The sequence below is a fragment of the Desmodus rotundus genome, chromosome 6, assembly GCF_022682495.2.
Source record: "Desmodus rotundus isolate HL8 chromosome 6, HLdesRot8A.1, whole genome shotgun sequence".
Classification (NCBI taxonomy): Eukaryota; Metazoa; Chordata; class Mammalia; order Chiroptera; family Phyllostomidae; genus Desmodus; species Desmodus rotundus.
This window is the reverse complement of record NC_071392.1, coordinates 154687840-154703519: the sequence shown is the minus strand read 5'-3', so window position 1 is coordinate 154703519 and position 15680 is coordinate 154687840. Positions and strand designations below refer to the sequence as shown.

The 15680-nt window shown below is 41.8% G+C and overlaps 1 protein-coding gene across 2 annotated transcripts in view; it reads left to right on the top strand.

The window, feature by feature from the left end:
* UBTD2 (ubiquitin domain containing 2) overlaps positions 1 to 15680 on the top strand; it is a 38647-nt gene that overhangs the window by 8187 nt on the left and 14780 nt on the right. For both annotated transcript variants that reach the window (XM_053926834.2, XM_071221814.1), the window contains exon 2: positions 11869 to 12105. In XM_053926834.2, coding sequence (XP_053782809.1) covers positions 11869 to 12105 — 237 coding nt within the window. The remainder of the gene's footprint in view (positions 1 to 11868; positions 12106 to 15680) is intronic.

The window sequence follows — 15680 nt, the reverse complement described above, 5'->3', positions numbered from 1 at the left end:
ACTGGGGTGATTTTACACAAGTTTCTGATGTCCCAGGTTGTCATAGTCTTTAACAGATCTTTATTCTCTTGTAATTTTAATGGCTTGTCACATATAAAAAAAATTGTGTTCAACTTTTTTGATGTGCCCATGTACATGTTTGTTCCAGATCATTCTTTATCCCCTGGGTCCTAGTTTTCCGGCATATGGCAATAGCCTGGGCTAGGGCTTGCGGGCCTGCCGGTCAGTCTCTGTTGAGAAGAGGCCGGTGTTAGCTGTGGTACTTTGGGCTCAGTTTTTTCCATTGTTGAAAAAGAATAATTAGATCTTGTCTATCAAGGTTGTATCAAATTCTTTTTTGACATTTTTTAATGATACTTCTCCAGTATATTTTGAGATGTTGAAAGACTAGCTAGCACCACAAACACTTGAAAACCCATCAGCTGGGTTAAGCAAAACACATGCGTGTGCGCACACATCCGCATAACTGTTTGAAAGTGAGCATGGGCGTCACGCCACTTCAACATGCAGCTCTTAAAATGAGTTCCCCTACATAACAGCTAGATACCATTGTCACTCCTAAGAAGATGAATATTATTCCTAAGGTCCGTCCGCAGTCGGAAGGCCCCAATCATCCCAAAAGTGTTTTACAGCTTGTTTTGTCAAACTAGGTTCTAACCGGCATTTACACCTTGTATCTGTTTGTCTCTAATCTTATAAAATCTGGTGTAACTCCTCCTCCTTTTCCTCCCTGTGGCTTTGCCCCGCCCCCTCCCACATTGGTTTTTTGGAGAGTCTCTCGTAGAGTGGGCCACAGTCTGGATTTGTCTGGTGGTTTCTCCGTGGGATCGTTTAGCATATTCTTCTAGCCTCTGTACTTCCTTTAAACTGGAAATCAAGTAGATCTAACGCTAACGGAATATGGTTTTTCATTTCTAGACTAATGGTTCCAAAATCCAAACTTTTCTCAGTTCTCTTCTGCTAACTTTCGATGCCAAAATAACCTTTCATTACCAAACTAAGCCTTTTTGCCATTTTCCCACCCAGCAATAACCCTGCCATCCTCTCAACTTCCACAGGGCTCTTCTTAGAGTACTCTTCCCCTTCTCCCACTTTTCCCCAACTGTCAGATGACAGGTACTCCTTCATTAAGGAGTAATTGACAAATGTCATTGTATATACTTGAAGTGTAGAGCATCATGATTTGATAATAGCTTTTTAGTCATTTAAGGCTTACGAACATTTATAATTAACAAATCTCTGAAAGGAATCATGTTTGTGATACACTTTTTGTTATAATTTTTGGTTTTTAAAAAATCCTCACACTTTCTTGATTCTTTTGAGACGGACTCTTTGACTCTAAGGAAGGATGATATTAATATTGCCATATTACAGAGTAGGAAACTGAGGCATAGAGAAGTTTTGATCTGAATAGTGAGTGAAAAGAGTAGCCCAAACTGTAAGCTCCGTCTCCTGTTGTCTAATTCGGTGATCTCTCCACACATGGGGAGGGGCTTGAGTTGACTTTTCTTCCCTTGCAGCAGAAGTGTGCACGGGAGTTTCCTTTCATGGTAGTAAACACAGTTAAGTTCAAGTAATGGAGTGTGTTTTTTTGTTTTTAAAGATTTTATTTATTTATTTATTTATAGAGAGAGGAGAAAGAGAGAGAAACATCGATGTGTGAGAGATACATCAGTTGGCCTACAACCCAGGCATTTACCCTGACCGGGAATTGAACCAGTGACCCTTTAGTTTGCAGGCTGGCACTCAATCCACTGAGCTACACCGGCCAGGGCTGGAGTGTGGTTCTTAAGGACTCTTTGTGTTCACGCTCCAAAATGGAGATGGCAGCAGTAAAAAAGGAGGTGGGTGATTGTCTTCGATCTTAGCAAATTATAATTATATTGCATTTCTCCAGATGGAAATTTTGAACTGAGATTGTAGTTATCTGACTGGAGCAAATGGAAAAAAGTAATAATCTTGCTCGTCTTCTTTTGTGTCTCTTCCTACAGCTATCTTCTTTTCCATCATTATCTTTGCTGCCTCTCCCAGACCGAATGTTTTCAGCTTAAAACTCAGGTTCTTCAAGCTTGACTTGAATTTAGCAGTTGAAATTGAACTGTGTGGGGAAACTAGTTTTATTGAGGTCCTTAAAGTACAAGAAAAGAAGGCTTTGTCTAATTTGGAGAAAGCGTAATCAGGTTTTTCTAGGCCTGTGCTTTTAAACCATCCTTAGTGAGTATTAGAAAAATGTATCTGCCTTGGATCATAAAGTGATGATTGTCCCAAGGGGTGAGTCGAAGGAAATTACGTGGAAGTCCTCTCCGACTGGTGTAGCCAGCAGCAGCAAAAGGATGGGGTTGGAACCCGGAAGTGAGGGAGGAGAGCTGGCTGTAATGTTCTGCCAGCACATGGTCCTTTGGAACTACCCTCTGTTCTACACCAGGTCAAAGGAGCAGTGTCACTCAGAGAGGCGGGCGGGGTTGGGGAACCTAGGTGGTCCCATAGCGTGGTTTTATTTCATAGCTTGTGCTTTTTCTGTCAGTCACCGATAAATTTCTTCCCTGGACTTCAGTTACCCTGGAAGAAAATTATTTTACCCTGATGGTGATTAAAAGCTTTTTGGGCCTTTGATCATTGTTGTGTTGCCAAAAGTTAATGTGGAAGGCCTGTGAAATAAGCCCGTCTGTGAATTTGGCTGTGCCGCTCGGGTCTGTGATGGTTGGGCCGTGTCGCAGATCATCGCTGTCCTCCTGCACGACTCAGATGGTTTATATGCCCTTTACATTCCCACAGTTCTGACGTGAAGAAGTGAGATGTGCCGCTACACTTAACAAGTAGGGCGTATCGCAGAGAACTTGAGAACCAGTAAAATGATACCCGATGCTTTGGGAATGAACACTGAATTCTTAAAACACTTAAGCTGCAACAAGATCTCTGCGAATGGCAGAATTGCTTATGTTACTGAATGGAATGTGATACTCTTGGAAGCAAGGACACTCTGCGTTGATCGATCGCGGGGCAGGAGAAAGGTTCCTGTGTATGTTTGTTTTCTGCACACCAACGCCGAGTGTACTGCCTAGAAGTCGCAGTGGGCTGCGTCGGGCAAGCGACTGAAAAAGAAAACTCTTTTTCTAAGCTAGATGGTTCTTAAGCATTTTAGTAAGGGAATAGTAAGTAGGGACAGAGCTTATATTTCAATGTCGAAGGTAGGTTTCTATTTTATTTTTATTTTTTTGGATGGCATTAATAAGATTATTTAGGTTTCAAGTGTACATTTCTATGATACATGATCTGTATATTGCGTTGTGTGCCCACCAACCAAAATCAAATCATCTCCCACCACCATGGATTTGGCCCCCTTTACCCTTTACTCCCCCCCACTTCCTTCCCTCTGGTAACCACCATTCCGTTGTCTGTGTCCATGAGTTTCAGTTTTACGCCCCACACGTCTTAGCTTTTTCTGACCGACTGACTTCACGTAGCATAATGTCCTCAAGGCCCATCCATGTCGTTGCAAATGGCAGTTGCTTCAGCTTTCCTTACGGCTGAGTAGTATTCCACTCGTGTGCACAACCTACACACTGTATGTACACACACATGTACAACATATATATGCATGCATGCACATAATGGGCACATAACATGTTCATTATTAATATGTAATGTTCTATATGAAAACTTGTTTCTGCAAAAATTTAAAGAGTCAGAAAGCATATGTAAGAAAAGGCGAGTCACATTTATTCTACCACCTAACATACATTTTTGGCGTACACCTGTTAGACTCAGGGTGTGAGGCTGTGTGAATAAGAGAGAGAACAAAATGGGTTCACATGTTCACTGAAGTGCGGGGTGCTTTCTGAGGTCCTCGCAGCCGCGGCCCCAGGGCAGTCTGGCTTTACTGATGTTCTGGCTTTGGGACATAATGGGAGCGTCATCATTAGCTTTTCAGCTTTGGAGGGGCGGTTAGTGTTTTTCTAAAACTGACTTGGCTGTCTGTTTTAAAAGTTAGGAATTAGTAGAGTCACCACAGCGATGTGAGAGATGCTCATTCCAGGACTCCATGGAGGTAACGTGGTGTCAGCTAGAGCGAGGGGAACGCCCACCGTATCAGTCAGTTCTCCAGGCCGTTGTGTGGGCACTCTGCGAGAATACAGGGCCTCCCGCTGGCAGCACCTCCTTCCGAACCGCGCAGCTAAGCAACCTGAAGGTTAGGCTTGGGATTTGGGGATGGCGAGAGCCAAAGATGAAATTTCAAAGGATGAAATGACATCCAAGATATTTCCCTTTTCCCGTGGATCTAACCGAAGGGCAGTGCAGTTTCTGGCAGTTCTTTGTTGTGATGCCTGCGTCACATATGAGGGTCTTTATAACTTGGTAGGGAGGTGGAGAATTTGATGTTTGAGTCCCAGTGTCAAAATCTTGGACAAGCCAAAGTGTCATTGTGTTCTACGGTTCTGTTGAGCCTACTCTGATTCTTATCTGTTCTTAAAAGCAGGAGGGTTTTGACTGCACTTAGAAACCCATTCAAGGGGAAGGACTTGGTAAATGAACAAAATTTCAGGTAAAGTGTGTTTACCTACATTTTTGTCAGGCTCTTAACAAACCTGAGAATTTCTAAAGCAGCGGAGACTTTTCAGATTGAAAAGGGAGACCATTTTGAATAAAGAAACCGATGGACTGCTGACGCCTTTCTTGAGAAACACTTAGTGCTCCTCTGGCAGTGGGATCGGGGCTGGCACCCACGCACTTTTGGTAATTGGTGTGTGTTGTTTGGGCACGTAGGATCAATGCCAACTTGGTTTGCCGGCCTAAGCACTGGTTCACACCTTGGAAACAACCTCATGGAGCCCCACGACCTTGCAGACGGACTGATCAGGTAGTTTCAGTTGGGGAGGGCCGGTAAAGCGGGAACTGTGTTGGAGATTCGTTCTAGTAACCCTTAAAGCCACACGGTAGTGTAGTCCTAGCGGCTAAGAATCTGAACCCCGGAGTCAGTCAGTCTGGGTTTGAATCCCAGCTGCACCATTTGGCTGTATGACTTTTGGGAGATTTTTTATTTTGTCTTTTAACAGACATTTCAGTATCGTTTTGTATATGCTAGGCACTGATCTAATTGTTTGGAGCAGTCCTGTGAAACAGATATTATCATCTCCCTAACGCTCTTCCCCAGCTAGGTACTTTACCTTTTTAAGTTAGTTTCCTCCGTTTAGGATGGAGTTACTGGATTCAGTGGGACAGTGTATGGGTAGCACTCTGCACAGTAAGTAGCTGGACCATAGCGAGCATTCTCTGTTGATTATTCTTACTATTTTTTCTGCGAACAGCAACATCGTGAGGGAAACCGCTGCCCTTTACCCATTATGTGATAGAGCGGTAGGGGCCACTCCCAGGGTCTTCAGAGTGCTCACAAGAATACTCCCGAAGAACTCTGAGTTTATCGAGGAAAGTCTCAAAGGGTCTAATTCTGTCCACACACAAACAGCACCCTTACGGGGTCCTGGATCTTTGGGGCCAAGTGTGGTCTGGGTTAATACCATAATCACTCTCCCAAACCCAAATCTGTGTGCAAGGGATTATCAGAGGGTCACAGGTCTTTTCCTTTAAATTGCTTTTAATTTAATTTAATGACATCTATTACCTAGTCTTACTCAGATTTATCCAGTTGTCTCAAAATGTTTTTTGTAACTTTTCCCCATGCGAGGTTCCAAAGTTCCTGTTGTGTCTCACTCGGTATAATAGAAGACTGGTTCTGAGCTGGGGGCAGTTTTGTGTTCCAGGGAATGTTTGGCAGTTTCTGAAGATGTCTGAACTTTTTCCTTTAGCCTTTGCATTTCTGTAAACAAGGAGGTTTACAAGTTCAAGTAGATTCAAGTTAAATATCTTGGATAAGAATATGTTGGTTTTGTATACTTTGTATTGCGGTCGCACCAGAGGCTAAGTCTGGTCCATTGGTTAATGGGTGTGAGATATTTACACCGCGATTTCTTCTTGGTAGTTAACAATATAGGGTCCTCGTGATGCCATCATATGCCTATTGATGAGCCTGCCTGAGTTTACAGGTTTGTAAAAGAGGAGCTCTTTTACATCAATTTCAGTCATTCTGATGCTCCAAAGTTGATGCACTTATCTCCTTCAAACTGTCTCTTGAGCCTCTGAAGTGATCTCATTAGTCTTTTTAAAAAAAAAAACAATATAGCAAAAATATGTTTATTGTCCTGACTGGGAATCAAACCAGCGGCCTTCGGCTTTGCAGGAGGATGCCCAGCCGGCTGAGCTGCAGTGGTCAGGGCAGACCCTTCTCACCTTTAGATTATGAATTCATTCTGATATTTCCAGCTCAAAAGTAACCTGTTTTTTCCCCCTCTTTTTATTTTATATTTGTTTTTTCCTTGTTCAAAATCTTGCTTCCTACTGATATTAATATGGTTCCCTATTTGCTTTATCCTACAGTAACCTTCCGAATGGTAACAATTAGCATTCTGCGTGAATTCTTAGTATATTAACCTGCTGAGTTTCAGAAGTCCTTGCAATTCATTTTTTGTCTTAGAATTTATCCCACTAAAGATGTATAGTCAGAGTATCATGTTAAAAATTAACTTGAAATAATAATTTTCTTTGTATGGTTATGTTAACACGATATACAGTTAGGTTCATTTATTTCTGTGTTTAGTTTTAGGATTTGCTTGCTTATTTATTTGTTTTCAGAGAGACGGGAAGAGAGGAAGAAAGAGGGGGAGAGAAACATTGATGTGTGAGGGAAACATCGGTTGGTTGCCTCTTGCACGTCCCCAACCAGGGACCTGGCCCACAACCCAGGCGCATGCCCTGACTGGGAACCGAACTGGCAACCTTTCGGTTCACAGGCTGGTATGCATTCCACTGAGCAACACCGTCCAGGGCCCTTTTTTGGTTTGATTTTGTTTTGAATATGTAAAACATTTCCAACTTCTCAAAAGTCAGATTTATATGAAAAGCTATGCTCAAAAATCTTCTTTCTCTATACCTTCTACCCCAATTTCATTAGTTTCTGGCTTTTTCTTCCAGTGTATGTGCTTTTTTTTTCTTTTTTCTTTTAGATAACCAAATATATACACACACTCATATGTGTACACATATGTATAGTTAACCCTTGCACAGTATGTGTTTGAATTGTGCAGGTCTATGTATACATAGATTTTTTTTCCCCCCAGTAAATACTGTAAATGTATTTTCTCCCTTGATTTTCTTAATAACATTTTTTCTCTTACTTTACTGTAAGAGTACAGTACATAATGCATATAAGATACAAATACGTGTTAATCAATAGTTCATGTTACTGAAAAGGCTCCTGGTCAATAGTAGGCTATTTAATAGTTATGCTTCGGGGGGGGTCAAAGGTCATACGTGGATTTTTGACTGCACAGAGGTTGGCACCCCCCACCCCTACCCCCACGTCGTTCACGTGTCAACTGCCAGCAAGTAGAGCCTCGGTTCTTGAACTTGCATCGTTCCAGAAAACTGTCCGAGAAGCAGTTTGTTCAAAATGTGTGTATATATAGTACATTCCAGATTTACATGAGAATAAAATATTTTACGAGAATCCTTTTAGGCTAGCACAATCTGTTATGGAATGATTCTGTGGGATCTATTCTTAACTCTTAAGAGTGTCAGGAAAATTTTCCTTTCATTTTCATGGTCTTAAGATTCATTTTCTAAGGTAGGAGCATCGTCTCACTCCTAGTTCTTTCTGCTTTAAAGTCTTTAGAAGTCTTTAAAACAACATTTTGTCCTCTGATGGTGATCTCTTTTAATATTCCTTTTTTCCCCCCTCTGTGGGCTGCTGGTTAGGGAAACCGATGCTTCTAGTGTTCTATTGGTTAAAGCTATTATTCCTTGAGTCATATTTTGGTGTTTACCTTATCTATGCTTTATGGCCTCTTGTTTCTTCATTTAAAGAGTCCGATTATTAAAACAGGTTTTCAAAGAGGGGCCAAAAGCAGGAAAATGACTATAAACATATTTCACTTTGGAAATAGTTGTTTTTAATCAATAAAACGTCAAAATTTGTTTTTTCAAAATGCATTTAATTGTACAGTAAAAATGTTGAAGATTATGTTGCTGTTTAGATCTGAGAAGCAAGCCTTTCTTGACTTTTCTTCCATGTTAGTGCTATTAATTTGTCCTAGAGTGGGAAGAAGTGTTGAACGGTCACAAGGAAAGATAAGGAGTAGATGAATGTGGTTAAGGGGCTTTTGAGAAGATGAGTTTTTGGTAAAGTTTTCGAAGTTAATGTGGCTTGGTACAAAAAGCACTGTATTTTGCCGTGTATATTGCGCACTTTTTTGCCTACAATTTTTAGGGAAAAAGAAGGATGCGAATTATACATGGGTGTAATGATTACATACCGTGGGTATAATAATCCGCGCACAAAAACATAGGTGTGCATTACGCACACGAGCGCACTATACCCGGCAAAATACGGTATTCTCTGAAGTAACTTAGACTGCTTTGTAAAAATTAGATTTCTTTAATTTTTTTCTTATATATTAAACCATAGAAACTAAGTATAAGATTGCCTGCAACTTAAAGATTTGGAAACACACTTGGGGAATAAGAGATGTTTCCTGTCTTTAAATTCATTGTTAGAGCTCAGTACTTAGTCCCAGACATTTGAATGGTACTGAGCATCTCTTTTAGTGTCAGGAGTCAGATGTGTGAAACAGATACATCTGAAAGTTTCAGAGCATAAAATAGAATCTAGTTGAGTGTACACACTTTACATCTGTTTCTGCGTAATTGGAAATGGTCGACTTGGTGCAAACTTAGCTACTTAGCTCCTAGGCTGATGTCAGTATCCAGTCATTTTCAGAAATGCAGATTTATGATATCAGCTAAATCAAAATGCAAGATTTGGTGAGCAAATTCTTAGAAAATGTTCTCTGATAAAGGCAGAGGAAGTGCATGATAATTATAAACAATTCTTTTTAAGATTAAGGAAGGTTTACTTAAATATTTACTTATAGTTTTATTATATACCAGTCATTATTTTATGTACCTTACAAATACTAACTTATTAAATCCTAATAACAACCCTAAATATTTTTGTTTTCATGGGAGCATAAGTTTAAGTTTAAAGTCTCTTGCTAAGTGTTCCTTTTTATTTCCTCAGTTCACTTGGCAAAGGTAAGTTAGGCAATAAGTTGCATTTAATTTCTTTAACATGAAGCTTATAACCTCATATTTTGCAATGAAAATTCTGCACCGCTCAGTGGCTTCTCTAAAATAAGATTTTCTGTTGCAGAGTTTTAAGTACTTTAAAAATGGACATTCAATAGTCAGATATTCCGAATTATATATTCATATGTTTGTGATCTAGGGAAAAATAAGGAAGATCCAGAGAGATAAAACCAAGCTTACTTCATGCCACAAACATTTATTTTTGTCTTATTTACTTTTTTAAAAAGATTGTATTTATTTTTAGAGAGGTGGGGAGGGAGGGAGGGAGAGAGAGAGAGAGGGAGAGAAACATCAATGTGTGGTTGTCTCTCATGCGCCCCCCACTGGGGACCTGGCCCGCTACCCAGGCATGTGCCCTGATTGGGAATGGAACCCGTGACCCCCTCCCCAGGTCACAGTCTGGCACTCAGTCCACTAAGCCACACCAGCCGGGGCTGTCTTACTTACTTTTTGCACAAAGTAATTATTTTGGCACTTTTGACAGCAGGTAGATTTGAAAGTGGATGTGGAATGATGATTATCCTTTTGCAGCACAATGTATATCTGTCCTTTTTACGGGACTTTGTTCTTGCGCTGCTGCAGATCCGGGGTTGTGGAATACGGCTACCTCATATTTGCAAGGAAGATGTATGCTTTTACTTTTTCCAAAGCATTTTCTACGTTTACTATGAGGTGGTGTTTCTGTTGGGCTCCTTTGTTTGAGGGCCTCTTTCAGTTTCTTGGGTTTAAGTACTGTGGTTGCGCAGGTTTTGCTGCTGTTTTTGCCTTTGCCTGTGGTTCTCACAATGACAGATTACACCACGTTTATTGCTCCGATACATTTAATACAGACGAGGCTAGACAGTCCTCTGGAACTACTCAGGTAGACCTGAAACTTTTGTTAAAATACATGCCTACCCGTCGTGTCCTGTCTTCCACGCCCTGTTCAATAAACTCATGCTTAGTGCATTCCTTAAATTATTTTTGACTCGCCTAAAGGTTAATGTAGCAGAAAATAAAATTTACCTTTAATTTCACCTTGTTGGTAGAATCAGTAGGGGGTGGATCGCAATTATCTCACACATTCAGAACACCTTTTGGAGAACAGTGCTTTGCCTGCATTTATCTGTATTATTTGGAAAACGGCAGCGAGAAGTCATTAGTAGATTGTGTTTCTCACATTTGAATTATACCTGCTACTAAGTAGTTGCCCTACTCTGGCATCCATACCCTTTTAGAACTCTACTGGTTTATATTTCACTAGGACAAGTTATAGGGCCAAAAAGTACAGCGAGTCAAAGTATCGAGTGTGCTAAGAGAAAAACAGCTGGCAGTGGTGGCGTGCCACTCTGAAGGGCAGAGGGCGAGCTCCAGCGTAAGCTGCCTGGAGATGAAGTGGCCGGACTCTGGGAAGAGAGCGCGGTTTAATCCCAGTAGTGAACCTGATTTTCTTTGCAGCATTAGTTGGTCCTGTCTTCTGGGAACATAGTCTGCTACAGGATACAGAGATTGCCCAGGGGCTGGAGTCCTCTTGTTTTATTTCTGTAATGAATAGCCCACATTTCATTTGGCCCTGGGTCAGTGAGGGAGGGAGGGGTTAATCCCCTGGATTCTTTGGAACCACTTTGTGAGTGATTTCTTTTAAATTAGTGTTCTTCCTACAATTAAATATAGAACCTTGAATTTGACACACACCCTCTCCTTCCCACCTGCTCTGTCATGTGTGCCCTACCCACTCTCCCCAGACTTCATCCAGCCTCATCTTCTTTTTGCCTGTTCTTGCACCCATCTATCAGACTGTTTCTTGTCTATGGCGCTGGGTAAGGTAAGAATGGTTCTGCGGGTCGGCTTGAGGTCAGTGATCACACCCCAGGTAAGCATCTGAGGGCCGAGAAGCTGCATCGGTCTTGTTTTAGCACTTCTACCGTACAACATTCTCTAAGGAGCTGGCTGTCACTTAGTTCGGGTGAAACACAAATGGATTTATACCCTTTCCCCCCGCCCCGCACCCCAGGCTGAAACTAGAATAGGGTGTTGTAGTTCTTCTGTTACCATGGTTGGGTGCTTCTCCCTTGGCCGAGTCTCAAGGGTCACCTGTTTCAATCCTGGTTCCTCCAAAGAGTGAAGCATTGATCCCGTCCCCTTTCTAAATTAGCCCTCGTGTGAGTCTCAGAGCAGGGCGTCTCCAGCTCCGAGACCGAAGTCCCAAGTGGGTCGCGGGAGAGGGCATTCCTGGGACCAGGTTTCCTCCTGGAGCTGGTAGTTTAGCTGCTCTTCTCTGGACACCACAAAGTAGCTTGCCCTCTTCGGGCTTTCTCAGGAGTTCCTGCTTGCGGGCTCCCCATGTCCGGGGGTCCCGAGATGTAAGCTGCTGTTACCGTTTTGAGTTTTCCTAGTATCTTATTTCTCAAAGTCTCACTTTGATGGCACCCTTTGATTCTTTTTAAATCCTGTCTTTATTGTCTGATGAAACACTTAATCCTGTTTTTCTGGGTAGTTTTTAAAATCGCCCCGGAGAAGGCATACTGAGTGGCACAGGTCTGCTGCTAACTTGGCACTGGCAGTGTTGGGTAGAGCCATCTAATGTCTCTAGCTATCATGTTGATGAATCGAACAGCAAGGACCAGATAGTTTTTCATACATCTTTTATAAATTTTGGTTTTGATGACAGCCTTTCATTTTTCTTCTCAGTTGCTTTAGGTCGCAACCAGCCTCTGAAAAAGGAGAAGCCCAAATGGAAAAGCGATTATCCCATGACAGATGGACAACTGCGCAGCAAGAGGGATGAGTTTTGGGACACTGCACCCGCTTTTGAAGGCCGAAAGGAGATCTGGGATGCCCTGAAGGCTGCGGCGCATGCCTTTGAGAGCAGTGACCATGAGCTGGCACAGGCGATCATCGATGGGGCCAACATAACGCTACCGCACGGTAGGCGGTCCTCGGGGCAGAGGGGGACGCAGTCCACGCATCTAATTGCAGGAGGCCAAGGCGAAGTGTGTGTCTTTCAGCCGGGGATAGGCTTGCTTGATGTGTCTGTAGTTTTGTTTCTTCTTTGTTTTATGTTTTCCTTACCCGCGGATATGTTCATTGATTTTAGAGGGGAGGGGTTGGAGAGAGAGAGAGAGAGAGAAAGAGAAACATCCATGTGAGAGAGAAACACCTATTGGTTGCCTTCCACGCCTGCGCTATGCGCCCCTTCCGGTGATTAAACCAGCAACCTAGGTATGTGCCCTGACCAGAAACTGAACCTACATCCTCTTGGTGTGCGGAACGATGCTCCAAGCAACTGAGCCACCTGGTCAGGGCTTCTTTTTTAAAATATTTTTAATCTCAAGAAAGAGAACTCTTGTTCACTTGTTAGCCTGTGTTTTCTAACTTCCGTGTAACCTAGGTCTCCAGTAAGGTCCCAGGCTCCTAGAGCTTCTGCCTCACTGGTTTCCTACCAGCACTAGAGTTAGTCTCAAATTTAGATCTCCGAAGTCCTAGAGACCCAGTGGCTGCACCTCCTGTAGTCACCATACTTCCTCATCGCTATACTTTCCTAAGGACAGTTTTCTGTGATTGCAGCTCTGAGCATTACTGGAGACCTCTCTTCCTTGCTCAGGAATGTGAAAGCTTTGAGTGTTTCCAGGGACACGTGTATACTGGACCCATATACTTCCTTTTGCTCGGTCTCCTTGATTAGACGCATACAAACAATTCTCATGCTATACTCAGATTTAGGTGTTAATTTTGTATTCTTTGTTTTTTTGATTACTGTGTTTATAAATTTATTTTTCTCTTCAATTTTTCAAGTTAATATTTTCCTAAGTTATCTCTTTAGCCCCATATATGTGTTCACCAGTATGCATTGTTTTCTATTCATTATTATACCCTCATTGTGTCCTGTTTATTTTCTCCTTTATTTGCCTGCATTTTCAGAGGGGCAGTGCTTTTCGCTGTTGAATCTCCTGCTTCATGTCCTTTGACAGTTTTTCAGATAAAAGATAATTAACCTAGTGTCCTTCCCAATTTTTTTAATCTCCATTAGTTTTCTTTCTTTTTTAAAAAACAATTTTATTTTATTTATTTGTTTGTTTATTTTTTAGAGAGAGGGGAAAGGAAGGAGAAAGAGAGGGAGAGAAACATCTGTATGAGAAACATCGATCAGCTGCTTCTCGTACGCACCTGGGGACCAAACCCGAAACCCAGGCATGTGCCCTGACTGGGAATCAAACCTGCGACCCTTTGCTTTGTGGGATGATGCCCAACCAACTGAGCCACACTGGGCAGGGTTCCGTTAATTCTCTGGATTAACCTTGCTTCCAAGAAAGTTTTTAAAAATATGTACTAATGGCTGTCCTGTTTTTTATTTTGCAAGCGTGTTAGTATGGGCTTGTGTTAATAGTTTTTATGGAGCACTCACTGTATATAGATGGGTGCTCAGTTTTTTCTACACAGGTGTAAAAACATCCTTTCTTCATTGAAAAAATTATAGGAGAATGCCATGTCAGTATGACTGTAGTCCCTGCTTTTACGGACAGTCTGAATTCTTCACCTCTTACGTGATCGGAGGTGAACATCATCTTGCTCCATCACCTTTTAGAGTTCTAAAATGTTGTCTCCAAATACTACCTGGATATAGTGTAAAGGGAAAGGCCTTCCCTTACAAATAGTTTTATCACCCTTCTCTTTTAATGCTTATAGCCTGTATTTTAAAAACAGAATGTATTTGTATTTGTACAGGTCTGTAAGGGGGGAGAGGCTTGCGGGAGGAGAGTTGTTTATCTGTGATAGCCCTAATTTCGAAGCCTGAGGTTCTGGAGGACCTTGGAACTCTGACTTCCTTACTTGGACTTATCTTAGTTACCTATAGGAATACCTGATGGGGTTCTGTAAATTGTGGCCTTATTATAAGTTCATGGGGGCAAGGTCGCTCTTTTCATGTAAGGCAGGGGCCCTTGCGTATCCTGTTGGGTATTTGCTGAGATCCCTAAAGACTCCAGTCTCCCCTTTCTGCGTGTCCGTGTGAACTGCCAAGAAGAGTAATGTCGCCGGCAGCCCCGCCAGCTAACGGGTTAGGGAGACCTATTCTTGGAAATTTGAGAACACTGCCCCCCCCCCAACATGTTTAAGGAATATAGTCTACTTTAGCATGAAAGAATCAAACTCTGAGCTTTCCTCTTTCAAAACTTTATAATAACTTTCTGGGTATCAATATTCTTGTCATTGGTACCCTTGCTTGAATCCCCTTGTTCATATCTGGAACTTAGCAGTAACATTTCCGAAGTAGACTTCCGAATTACACCCTGCCGTCCACTCTAACTCGCCGTCACTTCACAGCAACTGTTTAGTTACATGCTTTTGCTTAGACCTCTTGTACTCAGTGATATTGTTGAAATCCCTTCCATCTTTTTGGTATAATTGCGTATTTGAAATTTTACTTCGGACACATTTTTGTTGTGTTATACCCTAAACTTCTGAAAGTGCTTACTATTTTGAGTTTAAAATATTGCATGGACTTCAGCTCAGACTCTGGTATCAGGCTTAGCCTCACTTCCTGCCTCTACAGCTCTAGACAATCACTTCTTTTCCATGAGCTTCAGTTCTCTCATCTCTAAAATAGGGAGTACAACCACCTACCTCGTAGGGTGGTTGTACTGATTACATGCGATACAGCCCGTGGAAATTGCTTACTATAGTCCAAAAACACTTAATAAACAGTAGTGCTGATGGTTGTATTTTTTGAACTCTGACATTAACAAGTAAATTCCTCTCACCAAAATCTTTATAGATTTTGATCATTTTCTGGATGTAAGCACTTAATAAGTAGTAGTGCTGATGATAGTGTTTTTTGTTTTATTTTAAAGATTTTATTTATTTCAGAGAGAGAGGAAGGGCGGGAGAGAAACATCAGTTGCCTCTTGCACACCCCCTACTGGGGGCCTGGCCTGCAAACCAAGCATGTACCCTGGCTAAGAATTGAACCAGTGACCAATCCGCTGAGCCACACCAGCCAGGGCTGATAGTGTTTTTTGAACTCTGACATTAACGAGTAAATTCCTTGCACCAAAATCTTCAGATTTTCATCATTTTCTGGATGTATTGTCTACTGATATTTTCTGTTGACATGTAACATTTTCTTCTGACTTTTAGGGAACTTTGCCTTGGGTATACATATGCCTGATGGAATTTTGAGATTGTGTTGATTCAGTAGCCACAGTAGTAGTGGACGCCAAAGCAGTGAGGACATAGTTTAACATCATCCCGTACCTAGGCCATCCCTTCCCCTTAATCTCCGTCCATCTCTATTGAACTGAACACAGGTCGACAAGCAGAAGAGATCCTGAGACATACACTCCTTTCTAAGCTTTCTTCAATCAAGCCTCCTTTCTCTTCATCTCATCTTTCTCTGTCTTCTCTTCCCATGCTGTTTTCATCCCACCCTTATTCTTATTATCTTCCCAATAGAAACATAAAAAGTTCTTTAAAGTTTGAAAACTATATGAAACCCTTTGTAAATG